Genomic DNA, 18,580 nt, shown 5'->3' with positions numbered 1-18,580 from the left:
CAACACCCACATCATCCTTCCTTCAACACTACTGTGCCGGGTAATGTCAGCTCAAGACAGCCTTCTGTTCGAGATCCACGGCATTCGCGGGTGACATCTGCAGCCCAATGCTATGCTACGATGGTTAACTCAGACATGAGATACCATGATGCTGGGTTGGTCGAGTCTGCATCCACAGAGCGGCCATCCCATGATTTGCATAATTTTTCACGGTATGCCCTTGACTACAGTAGTCTGTTTGCATAGTCCTCTCTATACGTGCCCTTATTTCCCTAAATTGTCGACCTTTTTTTGATGCCGCGGGCACGTTGACTAACCTTTCTTCCAGGCGAATCTTGGAACAACAACCACACGCACGGTACACACAAGAATTAGCCCGCCCTACCTACGTGAGGAGAGACCATCGATCTCAGCCACGTCACACAGTACCTGAAGGTAGAGCAGTTGTTATTGTGGATTAGAAGGGTGAGCTGGTCTCTTTATGGCTGGTCTGTCGCATTGAATTTAACAGAGCTAGTTTCTAGTGTAGATTCCTGCATGGATACTGTACATACATGTGATATCATAAGCATAATACCCAGATGTGTGCCAATTGACATCGTGATAATCTACTACGGCCATAATGAAAAACATGTCTGCACTCGAGTATTGAGAATGTTCGGTACCCTTAGCCGAAGATAAACCACTTGCATTCGCCTTCCGGAAAGAAATATGGGGAAAGGTTTGATTGTGAGCAGAGGTTCTAGGCGCAGCTCTGTCATGATTATCTTAAAAGAGGCTAGATTAGAGAATTTCCTGCCTTAGTAGCAATATATGCCTGCTTGCTATCCATCGATTCATTGACCCGAATTCTTTGAAAGTGTGGCCACCTGTCGCAAAGAGTTTCATTCACACAGCCATGGTTTGCCCATCTGCTTCTCCGGCCGTGACCGTCTTCCCAGTTTTCTGAATAGTAACCAACACAGTCTCATACGATACAGATGGTTCCGTCACGACGGTGGCAGTTTGAGAATCCAGACTGACATCGTAAGATTTGACACCTAACAATAAAGAGTTAGTGAGCTGCGAGTTGTCTATATTTCCATAGATTGCTAGATTATCGTGCGCAATTGTTTACGTGTCACCATTATCATGATACCAGGGAGTATTTTTCTTTTTTTTTCTTTTTTATCCCTCTTTATCTTTGCCTCCTCTTAGTCCATTTATGCATGTGTTTGGGGGACCTGGTCGAGGTTCAGGGGATGTGGAGGGAAAAGGGGGGGGGGGAGAGAGAAACAACTCCTACCTGGCAACTTCTTCAGTACTCGTTCTACGGCCCCAGAGCAACCGCCACAGCTCATGGTGACAGTAAATATGTACTTGTGTTCAGACATGGTCGAATTATCGATCCGTTTTGTTTTAAAAAGGAAGATGGATGGGAAATGTCTGTTCTGAGGTAGCGTTAGGCGAGAGGGTGATTTGGTGGGGTACAAAACAGTTGGTCAGAGCGGAAGAGGGCAAGCCAATATTATTTTTGGGTGTTGTTGGTAAGATGCAGATGATGTGATTCTCTCTGCCCAAGCCAAGGCATATAAAGACAATATATGTCTTCAAAGAAATAACTGAAAGGGGGGGGGGGTTGTAGTAATTACACCCTTTACTTGAAACAATGAAGTTAATCTGATTTGGGTTAAAATGTCATTTCTCTTATATTTTTCTCATTTCACTATCGATTTTCAAAGGAGGCAAATGTCTACAACTTCTCCCTTTCACCTCCTTTGCCTTCTCTCTCTCTCTTCCTCCCCCTCCTCTCTTTTAGCCTTTCTTGAGCAGAAAGAGACCAAACCTAGGCGACTAAAAGCCAGCCGCTCGCTTCTTCTTCTTTGCCTTCGCCGTACTTTTCCTCCCAGCTTCTCGACCACCAAACGCACCTCGCTCGACTTGGGTCATGGGAAGGTCATCCTCCATGACCTGACTGTTCTGAAGTCGCACCATGGGCTGTTCATTGATCTCGGGCTGGCTGCCCCATTCTCGGACAGTAGGTGCTACTGAAGTCGCTGGACGAGGAGTGAAAGAGTCTACTTTCTTTTTCTTCAGCTTGCGCTTTGGAGTTGTATCGTTAGTGCCCCATTGCGATTCCTCCAGTTCCAGCGCTTGTATAGTTCTTTGCCAGTCATATGTTGCTGGGTCTGTCTCCGGTAGCCAGTGTTGTAATATATTTGCCACGTCTGGTGATACAAACCGCTTTCGCTCACTATCGAAATCGGTAAAAGAAGCTAGTGTGGAGTCAAGGAATTTCGGTTTTACATCAGATGTTCCATGACCTTCGGTTGCGAAGCTACTCCAGTCACTCTCTCCTGGGATTTCAGACGGGACGAGTGTCTGTTTCCCGCTCCTGAATCTAAAGGTAAATTCTGACTTGGATGATGGCGCGCTCTTTTGATTTGTTGTTTGGGGGTTGGTTCCATTCGATTCATAATTTATCCTACGCGCTGCGACCCGTGCCAGGGCAAAATCGGCTGCAACATCTCGGATAATTTTCTCCTTCGTGATCCGTGCGCGAACGGGTATATTATGCGACAGAGTAAGCCAATCATTGACTGATTGGTCGTATATCTCTATCAGGCCAGACCTAGAAGGCTCTGTCGATTGAACAGGCTTGGTAGATCGCCAACTTAGATGGCCAGGCAATTGCACGATAAGCTGCTGATGATGTTTGTGGGTGCATGCGTTGTCTGTTAGGAGCGCAGATAGCAAGTCCTCAACATCCTGTGCATTCTGGTCAACATCATCCAATGGCGAGCTGCGACCAAGAATTTCAAGCCTATGGTTAGTTAGTATCATGGTGTTTAAACGATATATTTTTCATGAACCATACAGAGTCTGACTCGTCGCTTGGCTCTCTGGACATGCAGGAATCTTTCTTTTCAACTCTTCGAGAGACTCCTGAAAGCCCTTATTATGCCTTTGACTGGGGTCGCCTCCTGGTGAAACCACGAGTCTCCCAATAGCAACCTCATAAACCTGCGAGAAGTCGATACTCCATTGGGAAATTGCAAGTGGTGTAATATTAGAAATCCCAGTATCTGGGAAAGTAGGCGTTCCAGGGCCCGCTACAGACTCGTCATAATCATCAACTATGAAATCCCCGTAAGACCGTGATGACTGCAAATTCCCTTGGCGTGTCGTTTGGTAGCGTCTTTTTAACCGGATGATATCCTTTTCTAGGTCTTGCCTATCTGAAGCACCGGTATCGGAAGGCCCAGCATATATTGATTCATGGATAGATAGGCGTGAGTCTAGCACAAAGAGCTTTATAAGCTTTAGGCCCGGATCATAATCATCTCTCCCAGTCGTCGATGGTAGATGCATGATATTTTTGAAAACGAGTGATGAAAATTGTGCCATACTCGGTTGAGACTCGACGTCATATTCAGACTCCAACGGGATATCCAAAACAAACGGGTCGGGCATAGGTTCTATGTCATCGTGACCGGTGGATACTGCGGGACAATGGAAAACCAGTACAACGTGACTCAGCCTTGAGTACAGCGCAAGATAGAGGTCCTCATATATGGACAGATGTGCCACTCGCAAAGTCGTGTCTTCCGGATCTCGAAAGTGGCGCCAGGACAAGCGAGGAAAGAGGGAAGGCCTTGTCCCATCTTTAGCGGCTACAGCCAAGTCAGTGTTGACATCAAACCAGAAGACCCGTGATGTTGTTAGAATGAAGATATTAGATACGTTGCAGGAGCTCCGCTTAACATCCAAGATCCACTCCGACTTTTTCTTCAGACCAAGCTCTATGGAATAAGGGCATGCCTGACCGTCTTCCATTCGATAGAGCATGGGACAACGCCTGTCAGAGACAATGAAGCTATTGACATCTCCAACCCACTCTATGGCCGCCCATCCATCATGTCGAGGATAACCGTCTATATCGTGGCTGTCACCAAGGTCCAGCCATGGTAGTGCGCCATATTTGACACGTGCAGCAGTCCAATTACCTTTATTCTGTCTGTGGCGACCAGATATTTCCCAAATGCTCCAATTTCCCCTCTCGTCAACAATACCAATTTGCTTCTGGTACCACGGATTGAAAGTCACAGCTGCATGTGCAGAGCCGCCAGTTTGAGAATTGGATATTTCCACCAATGGGTTTGCATCGAGATGGGAATTACGGGATCTACCTAGCAACATATGATCACTATCGAGGCATATGTGAGCAGGAACAGGCCTCCTATGATGAAGTGGCCGGAACACCCAGGTAGAATGAGGAAATCGGGCCGCCATCCACGTTGGCTTCTCTTCCACGGTGCGCGCAAAACATATCTGGCGAACAGGGGCACCTCGTGCAGACCACTCGGCACTTCCAGTTTCCTCGATGGAGGGGACACGCATACGGACTGTTGTACCCAGCCTCAAATCCACGCAATCTTCGTCCAGTTTGTATAAAGAAATAGCATTGCCACACTCCCCGGACGCAACTACTGCGATCGGGACAGTACGGCTCCCTGACTCATCGTTCTCGAGGTCCACTGCATACCCCAGGTCTAAGAGTGACGAAACTAAAGGGTCGCATATCTCGCTTGTCGTTGTGATAGTATGGGAGAGAGTCTCATTGTTAACGAGTGGCCAGCAAGCTGCAAGCTCGGGGTAAACCTTTGGGACGAGACTTTTGTTCTCGATCTGTGATGATTGCGGGGCTGTAAGGGGCGATGTGATAGTGGTCTTCGTTGCCCCAGCAAAGGTTATACGAGGTGCTTATAGCAGTGTCAGTATGAGAGAAATCAGCAAACGATTCGTATTGTCCAGAGAAACTTACGCGAAGCCAATGTCCGGGAAAATTCCCAATTCTGCGTCTCCTGATGATATGTCGCTTTACCCAAGTGCCCATACTGTAGAGCACTAGCAGAATGTTCATCCATCGGGGTTCTCTTGGCTCCTGACGATATGTACAAGCCCTAGCCTTGCAAGCATATCGAGAACCGACTAGTAACGCGTTAAGAGACGCAGTTCACGTTCGCTTAGAAGACACGAGCAACTCCTTTGCAAGTGTGGTCAAATATATGCACCACTACCGGTTATTGAGAAGTGAACATATGGAAGGGTCGTTAAGCATATATATATATGCATACATTGCGAGGTAAGTTATTTTTTTATCCACACATCTGCCACCTCTTACCGCCATAAGCACATACCAAGTACTACTACGTAATAAATATGGTCTTGTTTGCCTAACCTTGAGTCCACGAGGAATTATAAGCTCGAACTGCTCGAGTTCTTGAAGAGCCTCAAACTCTGCTCTTAATACGACTTACCATCCCTCTTCCTTCCAATTAAGGGGTTGTCATAGTCATAATCACGTGATACATATATACCAAAGTCATTGCCAAGCCTCAGTTCGACCGTTGCACCGCAACAAACAGTTCAGACGAGCATTACCGCACCGTTGAACTATACCCTTGTTTATAACTAAAACGTGAACGACATCAGAACTAGACGTGGCACTCACTCGTCATGGCCTCTTCTTTCGAACCTTCATTATCGACTAGTGGCATGCGCCCACCTCTCACATCAGCGGATGCACCTTCTATGGCGGATTCACTGCCTAGTATAAACTTCGGTTTCGAGGATCTACGCAATCGCATGGCCCAATTCACTGCTCGGTTCGATGCTTTCATTGAGAAAGGCAGAAAGCAGATATTGGAGGAGAGGAATCAGTTCAAAATAGGGTTGGCAGAACTCCAAGGTGCGTGTATGGGGACATTCAAAGGTATTGTGACTAATTTAAGCTTAGAGGACCAACGGATGAAACAGAGAGATATCGAAATCTTGAATCTCAAGTCGCAAACTCACGACCAAACTATCCAGAAGGAAGCCGCTGAAGCCGCCGAGATGCATGGCACAATTGCATCTGTAACGATGGAGCGCGATTCTCGTCTCGCCAAAAGAGATCGTCTGAAGCAACAAATCAACGAGACACAGAAGGCTATAAACCAGAAATTGGAAGCTCAGAAGGCTCATGCCCGGCATCTCGATGCACAAGCACGCCTAAACATACCAGAGCTAGAATTTTGGCAGGATTACCTTTGTCTTCGGATTGAGGGGGCCGGGCGGGAAGATCGCCTAAAGTTCATCTTTAGCCACCTACTTGAGAAGGATTGGGAAGCTGAAGCCTGGTTTGAACTCGGCACGTCTAGTCGCGATTACGACGTGTTTCATACACGCCCCAAAGTGGACAGGGATGCTCTTAATGGGGAGCTAGACATTTTAAACGAGGATCGCGACTTTGGTGCTTTTCTAAAAAGGATGCGCCGTCTGCTCGTCGAAAAAATGCAACAGAAAAGGCCCACTATTTGATGCTGTGGCGGGATTTGGCCAAGACAGCATAGCTTCTGATGTTGATGGTCATGAATTATGGCCTGGTGTAGCCGAGAGGAATGAATTGTTAAGAAAGGTAAAGCATAGAGTTTTCTACGCAGTCAACGGTCCACAGGAAATTTATTCGATCTGTCATTGAGAAATCTGCAGAAGGATGTCTAAATCTCATTGATTGCACGTGTCAACAACTCAACCACCTGTAGCTTCCCTGTAGAATGATATGCTACGGCTTGCCCCGGCCGTGGCAAACCCCTCTGACTTCCCAATCTTTGGCAGCCATTTAACGTTCCAAACGGCTCGCTCTGTTTCGGAATGCGTTGCGACACATGTTCTGGTATCAATCGACCAGACTTTCACTTTTCCATCAAATGATCTTCTGTGTCATTAGTGCAAGTTTGTTGAGCAGCTCAAGTGTTAAGGAAGTGCTTACCCGCTTAAAAGATATTCTCCCGTGTGGCTCCAAGAAAGCGACAAGACCCATGCTGAATGCCCGGGGAGGTTAGCCACCTGCTCGCCAGATGAAGTGTCATATAACACGATCACATTGGAGTCTCCAGCAGCAGCGAGAAACTTTCCCCCGGGAGAGAATGCAACAGCTCGCACGGGCTTCACTAGGCCTAGAAGATATCAGATAAGCCTACCAATAATATGTGCGGGATTATATGGATGCACGTGAGGCATATACCTGATAAGCTAAACGGCATACGACCTGTTTCCGTGCTAAAGATATAGACGCTGCCATTCTCATGCCCGCTAGCTATGAAGCGGCCATCTGCTGACTATATGAGACTGTCAGTGCGACTGAAAGAGACGAAAAACTGAGTAGACAGGTTACCAAGTCTATGCAGGTACCAAAGCTACCCTTGGTCTCATAGTAACGTATTTGTTCGCCATTGGCATCCAAATCCCACACTCGAATGTGCCCATCTTGGCTTACACCGGCAAGATACTGGCCATCGCCTGACAAGGCAATTGCCCAAACACCAGTAGATCCTGCGTTGCCAGCTGTTCAGGTGTTAGTGTTAGGAGTCACTAGAGGATCAAAGCATATTCAATACCTGAGACTGTCTTATTTTCGGACCAGTTTCCATCATGACAGGACCAAACCCTGATCTCACCACCAAAACCAACACTCACTGATCTCGATCCGTTGCCATCGGTTACAACATGATGGCACCCAAGTTTATGGGCCTCATCGATCGATTGTACTAATGGGAAATCAGGGTCAGCAGTAGAGTGAACCTTGAGAGCAGAGACACCAGAAGCCGATAAAATCTGCTTATTGGTTACAGCCAATGAGAAGATATCAGTTGGGTGTGCTGTACACTATTAGCACAGTAATGATCAAATAGGGAATAGGAGAAAAGGGGGATGGTATAAGAGTTAGGAGGGAGACAAGCTGGGGTTTAGGGAAGCGTAAGAATATGGAGGAACTCCCGCTACATACCATTATCTGCGGAACCGCAGGATAGATACTGTTTCGACTATTATTGAGTAGCATGTCAGAATATGAAATAGGTATTATAATTTATTTTCAAGGCTTACCATCGTAAAATGTCTTAACTATGTATGAGGACAATCTATTTCGCAGGCACCGACGCTCCGCGGGGATGAACAGAGTCGATGTACTTTGTGACAATAAATAGTGGGACATTCACCGTCGGGTGAGATCATTAAGGCCCGCCTTCGTATGGGCCAACATTGGCATTTTTAGAAACCTACATACTACGCGATTTGCAGGCATTGGCAATAATTCAATAGAGTACGAGATGGTGCCATTCGATTGAAGATATTTTTTTGGCAAATAATATTGTAAACCAACACGTAAATTTCCCTGCCAGAACCAGACGCCGAATGCCATGCAGCATATATATCCAACACTTCATGTATAGTAAAAGTACAAGCCTCAAAAGCACACCTAAGCCATCGCTTTCCTCGCCTTCACTGATACTGTCCAGTCCTCATTCTTAAGCGGTTTGGGTTTGCTTCCATTGCTTTTTGATGTCTGTTAAGTCATGAGTTGTTAAATTCGGGCCTCATCAACATGGTGGTACAAAGTCACATACTCTCAACACAGTGTGGGCACAAAACATGCGCACGCTTTATTTGACCGCATCCAGGGCAGGTGTTGAGGCTTTTGACATCCTTCAAAGCCTTGCCAGCCATCTGTCTATGACGTTTCTTCATGTGGGATGTTTTCTTTTTCGGTACGGCTCGAAGTACAGAGTCCCAGACATCGGACAGGAGTTCCGGTATATTCAACGACAATGCGGCAGGTTTCAAAAGGGTGCGAGAAAAACCGAGGGAAGTCTGCCCGGAAGTCTGCCAGATTCGAGACCATCGTCCTCCGACGAAAGATATAGCTTCGGAGGCCATGAAAATACGGGGCAGAATCTGCGAGGTGGGGGTAAATGAAAGCGACCGCAGTGCCATATTGCCCAAGTATGGGGGTAGATCTGCTGTAATGACGGCAATTGAAGGGAGTTGGGCGTATCTAATATCAAAAAATTATGCCGCTGGAAAGTAAAGCTACCCGCCGACATTGCGGGTTTGCTGACTTGAGTCCGGAGATTGACCTAATCCCGAAGCAGACTAGTGGCCCCCTGAGAGCGCAACAACAGTTAAAGGGGCCCATACCAGTGATGGTCTGCATCTCTCCATCTCTAGCAACTTGGGGATAGCAAACTTATCTTTCAAGCACTAGACCTTCTTGATGGTCTAACTTGTGTTTGATCTTTCAGTCGTCACATTCACTCCCATTGATCCGGTCGGCTGCTCGCTGAAGATAACCCGCGATCAACCTCCTCGTTCTCTCTCCACCATGGCTACCACTGCTACCTCGACCTCGACCACCCCGGCTACCGTTTTCCCTCGCAGCCATGTTGGTTTCGACAGCATCACCTCCCAGATTGAAAGGAAGCTCCTCAAGCGCGGTTTCCAGTTTAACGTGATGTGTGTTGGTAGGGGCTCCTTGATCTACTTGTGTATAGAAAACCATTGACCGTCAAACTGACTGCTGGGAAAGGCCAGACGGGTCTTGGAAAGTCTACCTTGATTAACACTATCTTTGCTTCCCACTTGATTGACTCGAAGGGTCGTCTGACTCCCAACGAACCTGTCCGCTCCACCACGGAAATTCAGACCGTCTCCCATAGTAAGTCAACGTCGCCCATTCATGCAGAAGGTACCCCGTTAATATTCAGCAACTAGTTATTGAGGAAAATGGCGTACGTCTCCGGCTAAACATCGTTGACACCCCTGGATACGGTGATCAAGTTAATAATGATAGATGGTATATGACGCTCCTCTCATATTCGCGTTGGTCAAGCTAATCCCTCACCAGCTGGGACCCCATTGTGAAATACATCAAGGACCAACATTCCGCGTACCTCCGAAAGGAGCTTACCGCTCAGCGTGACCGTTATATCCAAGATACCCGTATTCACTGCTGCTTGTTCTTCATTCAACCATCCGGCCATGCGTAAGATCTAAAGCCTCTGGAGTTGGCGAGATATGACCGAGCTAACTATACTCTAGCCTCAAGCCCATTGACATCGTCGTTTTAAAGAAGCTATCTGATGTTGTCAATGTTGTTCCTGTAATTGCCAAGGCCGATTCACTTACTCTCGAGGAACGTCAGACGTTCAAGGAAAGAATCAAGGAGGAGTTTGCTTTTCACAACTTGAAGATGTACCCGTATGATAACGACGAGCTCGATGACGAGGAGCGCGCGGTCAATGCCCAAATCAAGGTCTGTACCTCTCTGATATGTGTACTCAATCAGCCTCTGATGTATAAGCAGGACATTATTCCATTTGCTGTGGTTGGCAGTGAGAGAACTATAGTTGTCAATGGTCAACAGGTTCGCGGCCGACAGAACCGCTGGGGTGTTATCAATGTGGAGGATGAGAATCACTGTGAATTTGTATACCTGAGAAACTTCCTCACTCGCACCCATCTCCAGGACCTCATTGAGACAACAAGCCAGATCCACTACGAGACCTTCCGTGCTAAGCAGCTTCTTGCTCTGAAGGAGAGCAGTGCAGCGGGAGGTCACAGTGGTGGCAGCCGGCCCATCAGCCCCTCGGCCGACAGGGAGCTCAGCCGCAATTCTCAACGGATGACCATGAATGGCTATTAACGGCGCACGAGAGCGTCAAGGATAGATCTCAATGCTCCATGGAGTAAGCCGTCCATACCAGTTGTTTCCATACATAGGTGCACATGCAGACAACTTAGGGGCAGTGTCGAGCATCCCTTCATCTTTTCTTTTTACTTCATACATAACTCCACTTTTATACCAGCATGTTCTTACAGATATCCTTTTAACTTCTGATTTACTCTTGGCTTACTTCGTTGCCTATTTTGCTATCCCCAGCACGGGAAGCGGGTGCCTCTATTCCGTTTTCTACAATTGAGATTGTCATTGCAGACCAGAAAGCGGCTAGCAATGATAGCGCTGGCATCATTTTTATTGTCTCATGTACTTAAATTCCTTAATTATCATTACTCCATGAGGGAAATACAGTTGATACAACGCAAAGGTGCCGCTGGATAATGCATTATAAACAATAGGGTCAATCACCGTCCATAACGTTGCCAGTTCTGCAATATCTCGTCAATCATGACAATCCTTGGACAAGACCCGATTTTATCCTGTAAACTGGCCGATTATTGCTCAGCGCCGAATCTACCATCGTCGACAATCCAGTCCCTCAACTCAGTATAGGCTTTTTCCAAATCATCATTGACGACTATCTTGTTATGTGCGCCGGGCTCCTTAGCATACTCGAGTTCATTTTTGGCCTGTGCTAAGCGTTTACTGCCAAAGTTGCGGTCAATACCTTCTTGCCTATAACAGGTGAGAGGCGACCCTTCCGATGCAACTCACCTCAAGCTCTCTTCGGACTCAGTGCCTCTACCTCGCAATCTCCGTTCTAGCTCTTCAACCGACGGCGGCGCGAGAAACATAAAGCGAGCGTTCAGGTCAGTACGCTTCACTTGCTTCACGCCCTGTTCAAATAAAGCCATCAATCAGTATGACTTTCTCGACATAGTGTTCATCTTCCGTGAAGCTTATGTGTTTTGATGTCCGTGGCAACATATAGATTCAATTACCTCCATCTCAATGTCGAGGATGCAAATCCTACCCTTCTTGGCAATATCTTTCACGGCCTGGACACTGGTACCATAGTGGTTCCCTCCAAACTGCGCATGTTCAATGAACCCATTTTTGCTCACAAGGTCCAGGAAGTCCGCTTTGGTTGTGAAATAATATTCGCGCCCATGCTGCTCACCCGGTCGTGGAGCTCTGGTGGTGTCTGCACTAGGCAAGCAATGGTTAGCTTATAGAAAGTGAGACATAGAATTGTTTTTTAAAAACCAAAAAGAACGAGGACGGACGCGAAACAGAAAACCCAAAGGTATCGGGATAATCAGCAAACAGTCGTTTGAGTAGAGTTGATTTCCCAGCACCAGAGGGGCCCGATACCACTACTGGGCGAAACTTTTGCACTATATACAGGTCAGTATCTTGGTTAATTCACGCGCGTTAAGTGGTATGCGCTAACGGGATCCAGCAGTGGTTGACATTGTCAATACTGAGCGGCGAGTGAACAACTGGAAACGTCCACTGTAAATATGCAAGGTTATACGAGACTTTGAAAAGCCTTGCATAAACAGGAAGCCACAGGGAAAAGCTGGAAACGAAGGCTAGAAGACCCTAAAGAATTGCCGCGTTTTGAGTCAGAAGATAAATTATGTAAAGGCGGTGACCACAGAACTACGGCAAACACCACAAACAGGAAACAACTGCTATTAATCCGGTCATAAACAAATAATTAGAAGTACAAGATCCGATAAGGTCCTGCTTATCATATAGCTCACGGAGGACTATACTAACAAGTCCTTGACATAGTATATGTGAGCAGCAACGTATGTAGATAAGACACGGCTTTCAAGGCTTTGGTTGTGTATATTCCTGCGTAGCCTGAGACTCCTGCTCGAGAAAGTTGGACCAAAGCTCCGCCAGCGACTCCTTGTTTGAGTTCCCATTATCTAAGAATTCAGTAGCCAGAGTTGGGGTGCTAGGGGTACGATGGATAGGTGTACTTGGGACTCTAAGCTTGTTGGAGGTACTTGAGGTTCCTGGGCGTGCTAGACCGGCCTGTTCACGCTGTTCTGATGCAGATTGTCAGCTCTCGTCTCCGAGTAAGGGGAATCAAAAATAACATCACATACCATCTGTCCAACCTAAAAGAGCTGCAATAAGTTGCAATATCTGAAATTTCTTTGGGTCTGACCGATCAAGAGCAAGAAAATGCAGAAAGTGGTTCGTCACAATATGCCTAACAGGAATCGTCAGCAGGTGTCAAAAAAGCTACTGAGGAGCTTCTCTGGTATGGTAAGTCTTGCCTGTCAACGTTGTCCTCAGGCTTCCCTTTTTTGAGAAATCTCAAGGCCTTAGTCAAGTGATCGTTCAGCGTCACAGCCTCATGTCTAAGTTTACCAATGAGGAGGTTCTTTTCCTTTACTTCTTTTTCAAACGGCCTCACTCGCTCCAGTTCTTTCTGGGCACTTCCGAGAGCTTTATCAGCGTCCAACGCCTTTTTCTCTGCACAATGAAGGGCTTGTTTTAGCTCTTCGAGTTGAGAGTCAGAGCTCTCTACGAGCTCACGAAGTTCTTTTCGGCGAGCTAGAATATGTTAAAACTTACATCTACAACAATATATATGTAAGAATTTACTTACCTGTCTGGATTTCCTGCAGGGCTCGCTGTAGCCCGTCCACAGCGGATAATTGAGAATCGCGCTCATCGGATGTTCTTTCATAGGCATCTCTGAGGCTAGCAAGCTGCTCCTCAAGGTCTACGACTTTCTCACCTAGGGTTTCCCTGATGGACCGCTCTTCCATAGCAAGAACTTCCCAGTTGTGCATAGCCTCCTTAGCTTGCTCGAATTCAGATTGAAGATATGATTGTTGTTCGAATAGTTCTTCCTTCTCCTTCAGCCAGTTCTGCTGTGACAAGTTCGTCCGGTCTCGTAATGTTAAGATCTCCTTCGACTTGTGTTCATTCGCTTCCGAGAGCTCTGCCAGCTCAGAGCACTTCCCCTGAAAATTATCTTTCAACGCCGCGTTCTGTTCTTCCAGCTCCCCGATTTTTAATCTAGCTTGAGCAAGTTCCTCCTATCAAAATGTTAGCTACAGAGCAACGGTTCGGGTTTAATGTGAAGGGACGCACAGCGTCTTCCTTGAGTCGTTCACCTAGCTGCGACTTGATCGTATTGACACGTTCTAATAGTTTCTGGAATTGTGATTCTGCGTGTTCCTTTTTACCCTCGGCATCGTTCAGTTTGTGCTGTAGAGCTTCCATGTCCGCTCGATGTTTAGATTGTATTTCTTCTAATGACCTCCGCATGTCCGTCACCTCAGCACGTAGGAAGTCCCGATCCCGAACAAGAGCGTCAAACCGTTCTTTCGATTGGAGTGCATCGGGGGGTGATTTGGCCATACTGCAAATGTCCTCCTTTTCTCCATATCGGGATACTGCTTGTTGCTGGTTACTGGAGTCATTTTTTATACCATCATTGGAAACGCTGCCATCTTCACTCATGCGGGCCTTCTGCTTCTCTGTAACTGTCTCCTCGGTCGAATTGGGCACGACCTGGTCTCTGTTATCAGTAATCGCTGAGCACATTAATTAGGCGTAAGACCACCCACACTTGAAATAAGCAAGTCAGACGATCCCTCCTCCCGTAGCTTTGCAGACGTGTCCTGCTTAGCTTCAATATTTTTGTCATTGCCTTCCCCGTTCTTTGCGGAGCCCTTGTTCTTCCTCTTGGTTTTCGGGTTGCCGTCTGGTCAAGAGTGATTTGTAAGAACGGCACTCAGAGGAGTGTATGGGAGCTGCTCGCTAATCAGATGCGTACCTTCGTGCATTTTTCTTTTAGATTTTTCGGGATATGTTACGTCTCTTTAGGTCGATGATGGCGGCCACTCGGGCGTGGTTACGAGATCAAGACCATAGCTGTCAACATCCTTTAGCGCGGCCGCAGTTATTCGCTAACTCCCGAAGTCCGAACCTTTCGCTTAGGTACATGTATGTACATACAACAACATACCCCAATTCATTGAGCTGCGAAAGCACCAGACTTAGCAGAAGCAAGAAAGTGTGTCTTTCAATTTCCGTATGAATTCGAGTTTGTGTCATCGGGTTCACTTCATGTCCAGAGATTTCCCCATTGGCTATTTACATCTAAGCGCCACGTAGTATGTTCCCAATACCGAAGGTTAAAAAAAAAAGAACACAGAAAACTCGCCATGAAGGATATTGTTCAACCAGCTATGACCAACAGGATCGCTAATAAATCAAAAGAATATATACAACTGAAAACGAAACGAAAGAGAAAGGAAAGGAAAAAAGCAGCAGAACCTGCTTTGGTTTCTGATCAGAAACCAGGTAGAGCCGGTGATCAAAATGAGGATTCTCTCGGGCGTCCAGTACTATGCCTAAGCCGATGTAGAAGTGGAAAAGATTAGTTTAATATATCCACAGGATGGTTTCCCACGGAAGCTGGATTTTTGTGATCACATGAAGTCATCAAGGAAGTCAGGATCCCGATCTTGATTGCTGCTTGCCTGGATGTTTTCCTCGCTCATCAGATCATCGTAGGCATGCACTTTCTGCCACTTCAATCGTTCCCTTTCTCTCTTTTCTTGTTTTTCTCTTGCTCGCTGCTCCTCTCTGGTCTTCCTCTCCTCTCTCTGCTTCTTTTTCAGAGACTCGTTTTTCTCTGCCATAAGATCGGGAAATTTTTCCACGCGGGTTTTATTAAGCCGGTTGACTATAACATTCTCCCTTTGTCGTACTAGAACTTTGCGCACCAACTTGGGATTGTGAAATGAGACTTGGCCAGTAGCCATAGACCCATCTTTCATCAAGTTCGACCATGGCGTATAGATGACTGTGATGTTGTCTTTCTTATTCCCTAGCCCGTAAGTTAGCTCACTACGTATTGGTAACAGCACAATGGATGAATTATGAATGGAAAGATGGTTCACCCTCAATAGAATTCGCCTTTGTAAGCTGTGCGCAGTCTTCCAGAAGGGGTTGTGGGATATTGTCCCATGATTCACTATCACGGAGACGAAGATAGACATGTGCACTGGACAAGTTATCAACATGAAACTGATCACATAAGTTAGCGCTCATGAGAACTTTTCTAAGTAAATGGGATAATAACGAACCCTATACAGGTCATCAAGACCAGCGACTGTTAGCACACACTGCCACAAAGAGGGTCAAACAACGATGATGTTACCAAACATCCTTCTCTAAACCATATTTTATAAGATCCTCATCTAGTTTCAATCATTGTCAGACTTGTGCCATGTGCTTGAGCTTGAAATATAGCGGTCATACTCTCAAATTTGTCTTTCCCGACATAGATAAAAGCGGATGGTTCAACCACATTCGATGTAAAGTAGTATACCATATTGCTGCGATTATCTCTCCTGAAAAACCCTTGGTCAGATGAGAATAACCGAAGTATCTAAAGCCAACTGTCAAATTGTGATTATCAGAGTGTGTATTGGGAAGTGGGGTGTGGATTTTCTTCTAGTTGAGTTTTGTGGGGAACTTCTTATGAATATAGTTATACATACTTAGATTAGTCATTTATTCTTGGTGTATTATGACTTTTTCTTGGAAACGCGTATGTATAAGGTTATGCTATGATACAACAACACCCATGTATGTGCATGTGAGAGCTAATGATTCTCTCGACAGCTACAGTGGGGGCTCAAAAGTAATATATTCGTACCTATAGGTACCTGGCAGCTCATAGTACCGGGCATAGGTACTTATAGGTATAGGGGGTCACATACTTCTTTAACCTCCATTGTGGGTGAAGAAAATAGTAATATGTGATAAGCATACAATCTCTTATGTTGCTTGTACTAGTAATACCCACATGCATAGCTTCAAGCAACCAGCATGCTTACCAAGGAATTTCTCAGGACTCCAGGCAGCCCGAAGGATTACCTCTTTTAGCACCTTCGTTTACTGACTAACCCAATATAGTAATAATAGCCCTCACCCGCATAGTACATTAAGTTGAACCTCCTCCTTGAGGGACTGGAGTTCTGGAACACAGATTAGGTATTAGTAGATGATAATCTAAACGTACACACGTACTTAAAGTATCTCTTCAAGATGATGAATTTCTTCCTGGATCCTAGGCAATTAAGTACGCGAAATAGGGTTACTATGGAGAATAGCTCCGTGGTACTATGGTAGACGAAGCTAAGATGACATCATAATCTTATAATCATTCAGTAAGCAAGATGAAGATGTCCTTGTAGGCCGCTGGATCTATTAGCATGCTGCAATTTCTGTACTCCGTAAGGTGGTTTTGTATGTCTGTTGTGTTGTTTAGAGTGGGGGTCGGTAAGACCTTAAGTAGTAAATACTTATATGGATACAGTCATGTGACCCTTGTGTGACAGAGTTAACTTGGAACAAAACAGAGCCTGTTACAGACTGGACACATATATCCCTTAGTATAAAACATCCCCAATCTGTATGTTAAAGGTCTATACACGGCAGTTTCACCATGTCATATACCTAAAAGGGACCTGGGAATTAAGGACACCTCTAAATATCGAGCTATCTCTGTTAGAACATGAGTCCGACTGGCTTCAAGTGGCCGTCCCATTTGCAAGCATTATATCTGTAAGCCTGCAAGACCATATGGTAAAGAAACAATTATTCTAAAAAGCAAACACTCTTTTACTGGTTACACTATGATTGCGGCGATATAAATAGGATGAGACACTGTAGATGTTTTTGTACTCTGCAGCAATCACACAACATAGATATGTCATCAAGTAGCTATTTGTCATATCCTCATTCGACTGAGTCTGAAATTTTGGACCCCAGTAGACTACTTTGGAGCAGATTGCCTGTTACCAAAAATATGCTGCCATCAAACATTCTATCATTGGTGCTACGACGCTGCAAGTCATTTAACAGCTTTCCACAGAACACAAAGGAAAGGCTTCACAGAATACCCACCTAGACCCCACTACACACACACACACACACACACACACACACACACACACACACACACACACACACACACACACACACACACACACACACACACACACACACACACACACACACACACACACACACACACACACACACACACACACACAAAAGAGAGAGAGGGAGGAAGATTGGCAGGGTTGATGAGAGGAGGCCAAATTCAAGCTCACTGCCATATACCGACCACGCGTTAAACCATTATCTTGGTATGACTGTTTTATTTGAGAAAGAAGCAACTGTAACTGCAAATATAGAGGAAGTTCAATTTCCTACAGCACTTCCTAGTTCCTACTATTCTTTGTCCCATGCAAGCCCGGTTGTACTCAGATTGTTGGTCACAGCTGGAGACCATTAAGGCATAACTAATTAGTTTGTAACCACTAATTGATCGAGAGACCATTGTGCTGTAAATACTAACATCTCGTTAAACCCTACTGTGGAGCCCGGATCAGATCCTTTCCCAACAAGAGGAGAAAACCGTTACGCCAAGAATTAAGTACTAGCACTATATCGGGTGAGCCCGTACGAAACCCCACCTGCCACATGGCTCTTTGGAACAGGTCCCTCTTAGATAAAACCAGGTAAAAGTCAAACAGGAAGGGGGAAAGTTAAAAGCGAGAGAGAAAGAGAGAGAATGTATATATATATATATATGTGTGTGTGTGTGTGTGTGTGTGAGAGAAAAGGAGATGGGGGAATAAAGTAAGACACCTCCACAATAAGTATTTAACCTCGTTCTACTTAGCATCTCCTTTCACAAGAATCTCGACAGAATCTATCATTGAATAGCCTTGGTGTAAATAAATTTGCAAATATCCTACCACAACTTCCCTAATGTGGTCTGTTTCGGCCTGGAATAGATGAGAAAGGAAGATAAAATAAGAACAAATACAGGGTAGATCAATTCACAACTGTTTCTCTGCAATGCCAGCAAAGTAGCTGTGTTCAGTTTTGTCACTCGTAGGAAATGCGATCCACACCCTTGTGCTCCACATGGACTGTGTTAATTTGGAAAGGCTCGGGGCTTGCCAAAAAGCGAAATTTCTACCTTCCTTTTTCCTTTTGCCCTTTCTTTTTTCTGAGGGGAGAGGGGGCCGTTGATGG

At 45.7% G+C, this 18,580-nt stretch overlaps 6 protein-coding genes across 6 annotated transcripts; 2 read left to right on the top strand and 4 right to left on the bottom strand.

Moving 5' to 3' along the window:
• Positions 1-1,833: 1,833 nt before the first annotated feature.
• On the bottom strand, positions 1,834-4,876 carry AO090005001639 (uncharacterized protein; the record flags this gene model as incomplete). The annotated part of the gene is made up of 5 exons (XM_023236567.1): positions 1,834-1,959; positions 2,029-2,803; positions 2,858-4,219; positions 4,277-4,668; positions 4,805-4,876. 5 exons carry the CDS (start codon positions 4,874-4,876, stop codon positions 1,834-1,836), a joined length of 2,727 nt encoding a protein of 908 aa, XP_023089448.1.
• A 623-nt stretch (positions 4,877-5,499) lies between these two features.
• AO090005001640 (kinetochore Spc25 family protein) lies at positions 5,500-6,342 on the top strand (the record flags this gene model as incomplete). The annotated part of the gene is made up of 2 exons (XM_001818490.1): positions 5,500-5,731; positions 5,780-6,342. The coding sequence occupies 2 exons, from the start codon at positions 5,500-5,502 to the stop codon at positions 6,340-6,342; spliced, it is 795 nt and encodes a 264-aa protein (XP_001818542.1).
• A 210-nt stretch (positions 6,343-6,552) lies between these two features.
• On the bottom strand, positions 6,553-8,529 carry AO090005001641 (SKI complex subunit WD repeat protein SKI8; the record flags this gene model as incomplete). The annotated part of the gene is made up of 6 exons (XM_023236555.1): positions 6,553-6,736; positions 6,794-6,980; positions 7,049-7,142; positions 7,199-7,368; positions 7,422-7,682; positions 8,430-8,529. 6 exons carry the CDS (start codon positions 8,527-8,529, stop codon positions 6,553-6,555), a joined length of 996 nt encoding a protein of 331 aa, XP_023089449.1.
• Positions 8,530-9,184: 655 nt separating this feature from the next.
• aspD (septin aspD) lies at positions 9,185-10,504 on the top strand (the record flags this gene model as incomplete). Its single annotated transcript, XM_001818492.3, has 6 exons — positions 9,185-9,323; positions 9,389-9,517; positions 9,574-9,655; positions 9,707-9,844; positions 9,901-10,114; positions 10,166-10,504. 6 exons carry the CDS (start codon positions 9,185-9,187, stop codon positions 10,502-10,504), a joined length of 1,041 nt encoding a protein of 346 aa, XP_001818544.1.
• Positions 10,505-11,034: 530 nt separating this feature from the next.
• AO090005001643 (uncharacterized protein) lies at positions 11,035-13,735 on the bottom strand (the record flags this gene model as incomplete). The annotated part of the gene is given in 12 exon segments (XM_023236546.1): positions 11,035-11,185; positions 11,255-11,376; positions 11,482-11,684; positions 11,767-11,877; positions 11,934-12,062; positions 12,071-12,177; positions 12,266-12,343; positions 12,381-12,543; positions 12,604-12,710; positions 12,778-13,057; positions 13,113-13,548; positions 13,604-13,735. Coding segments are annotated over 12 exon segments (2,019 nt in total).
• A 1,214-nt stretch (positions 13,736-14,949) lies between these two features.
• AO090005001645 (putative DUF814 domain protein) lies at positions 14,950-15,857 on the bottom strand (the record flags this gene model as incomplete). The annotated part of the gene is made up of 4 exons (XM_023236542.1): positions 14,950-15,350; positions 15,424-15,527; positions 15,684-15,723; positions 15,785-15,857. The coding sequence occupies 4 exons, from the start codon at positions 15,855-15,857 to the stop codon at positions 14,950-14,952; spliced, it is 618 nt and encodes a 205-aa protein (XP_023089451.1).
• Positions 15,858-18,580: the final 2,723 nt, after the last annotated feature.

Source organism: Aspergillus oryzae, chromosome 1 (assembly GCF_000184455.2).
Source record: "Aspergillus oryzae RIB40 DNA, chromosome 1".
Lineage (NCBI taxonomy): Eukaryota > Fungi > Ascomycota > Eurotiomycetes > Eurotiales > Aspergillaceae > Aspergillus > Aspergillus oryzae.
The sequence above is the reverse complement of the archived record's forward strand: the minus strand, read 5'-3'. Positions and strand labels throughout refer to the sequence as shown.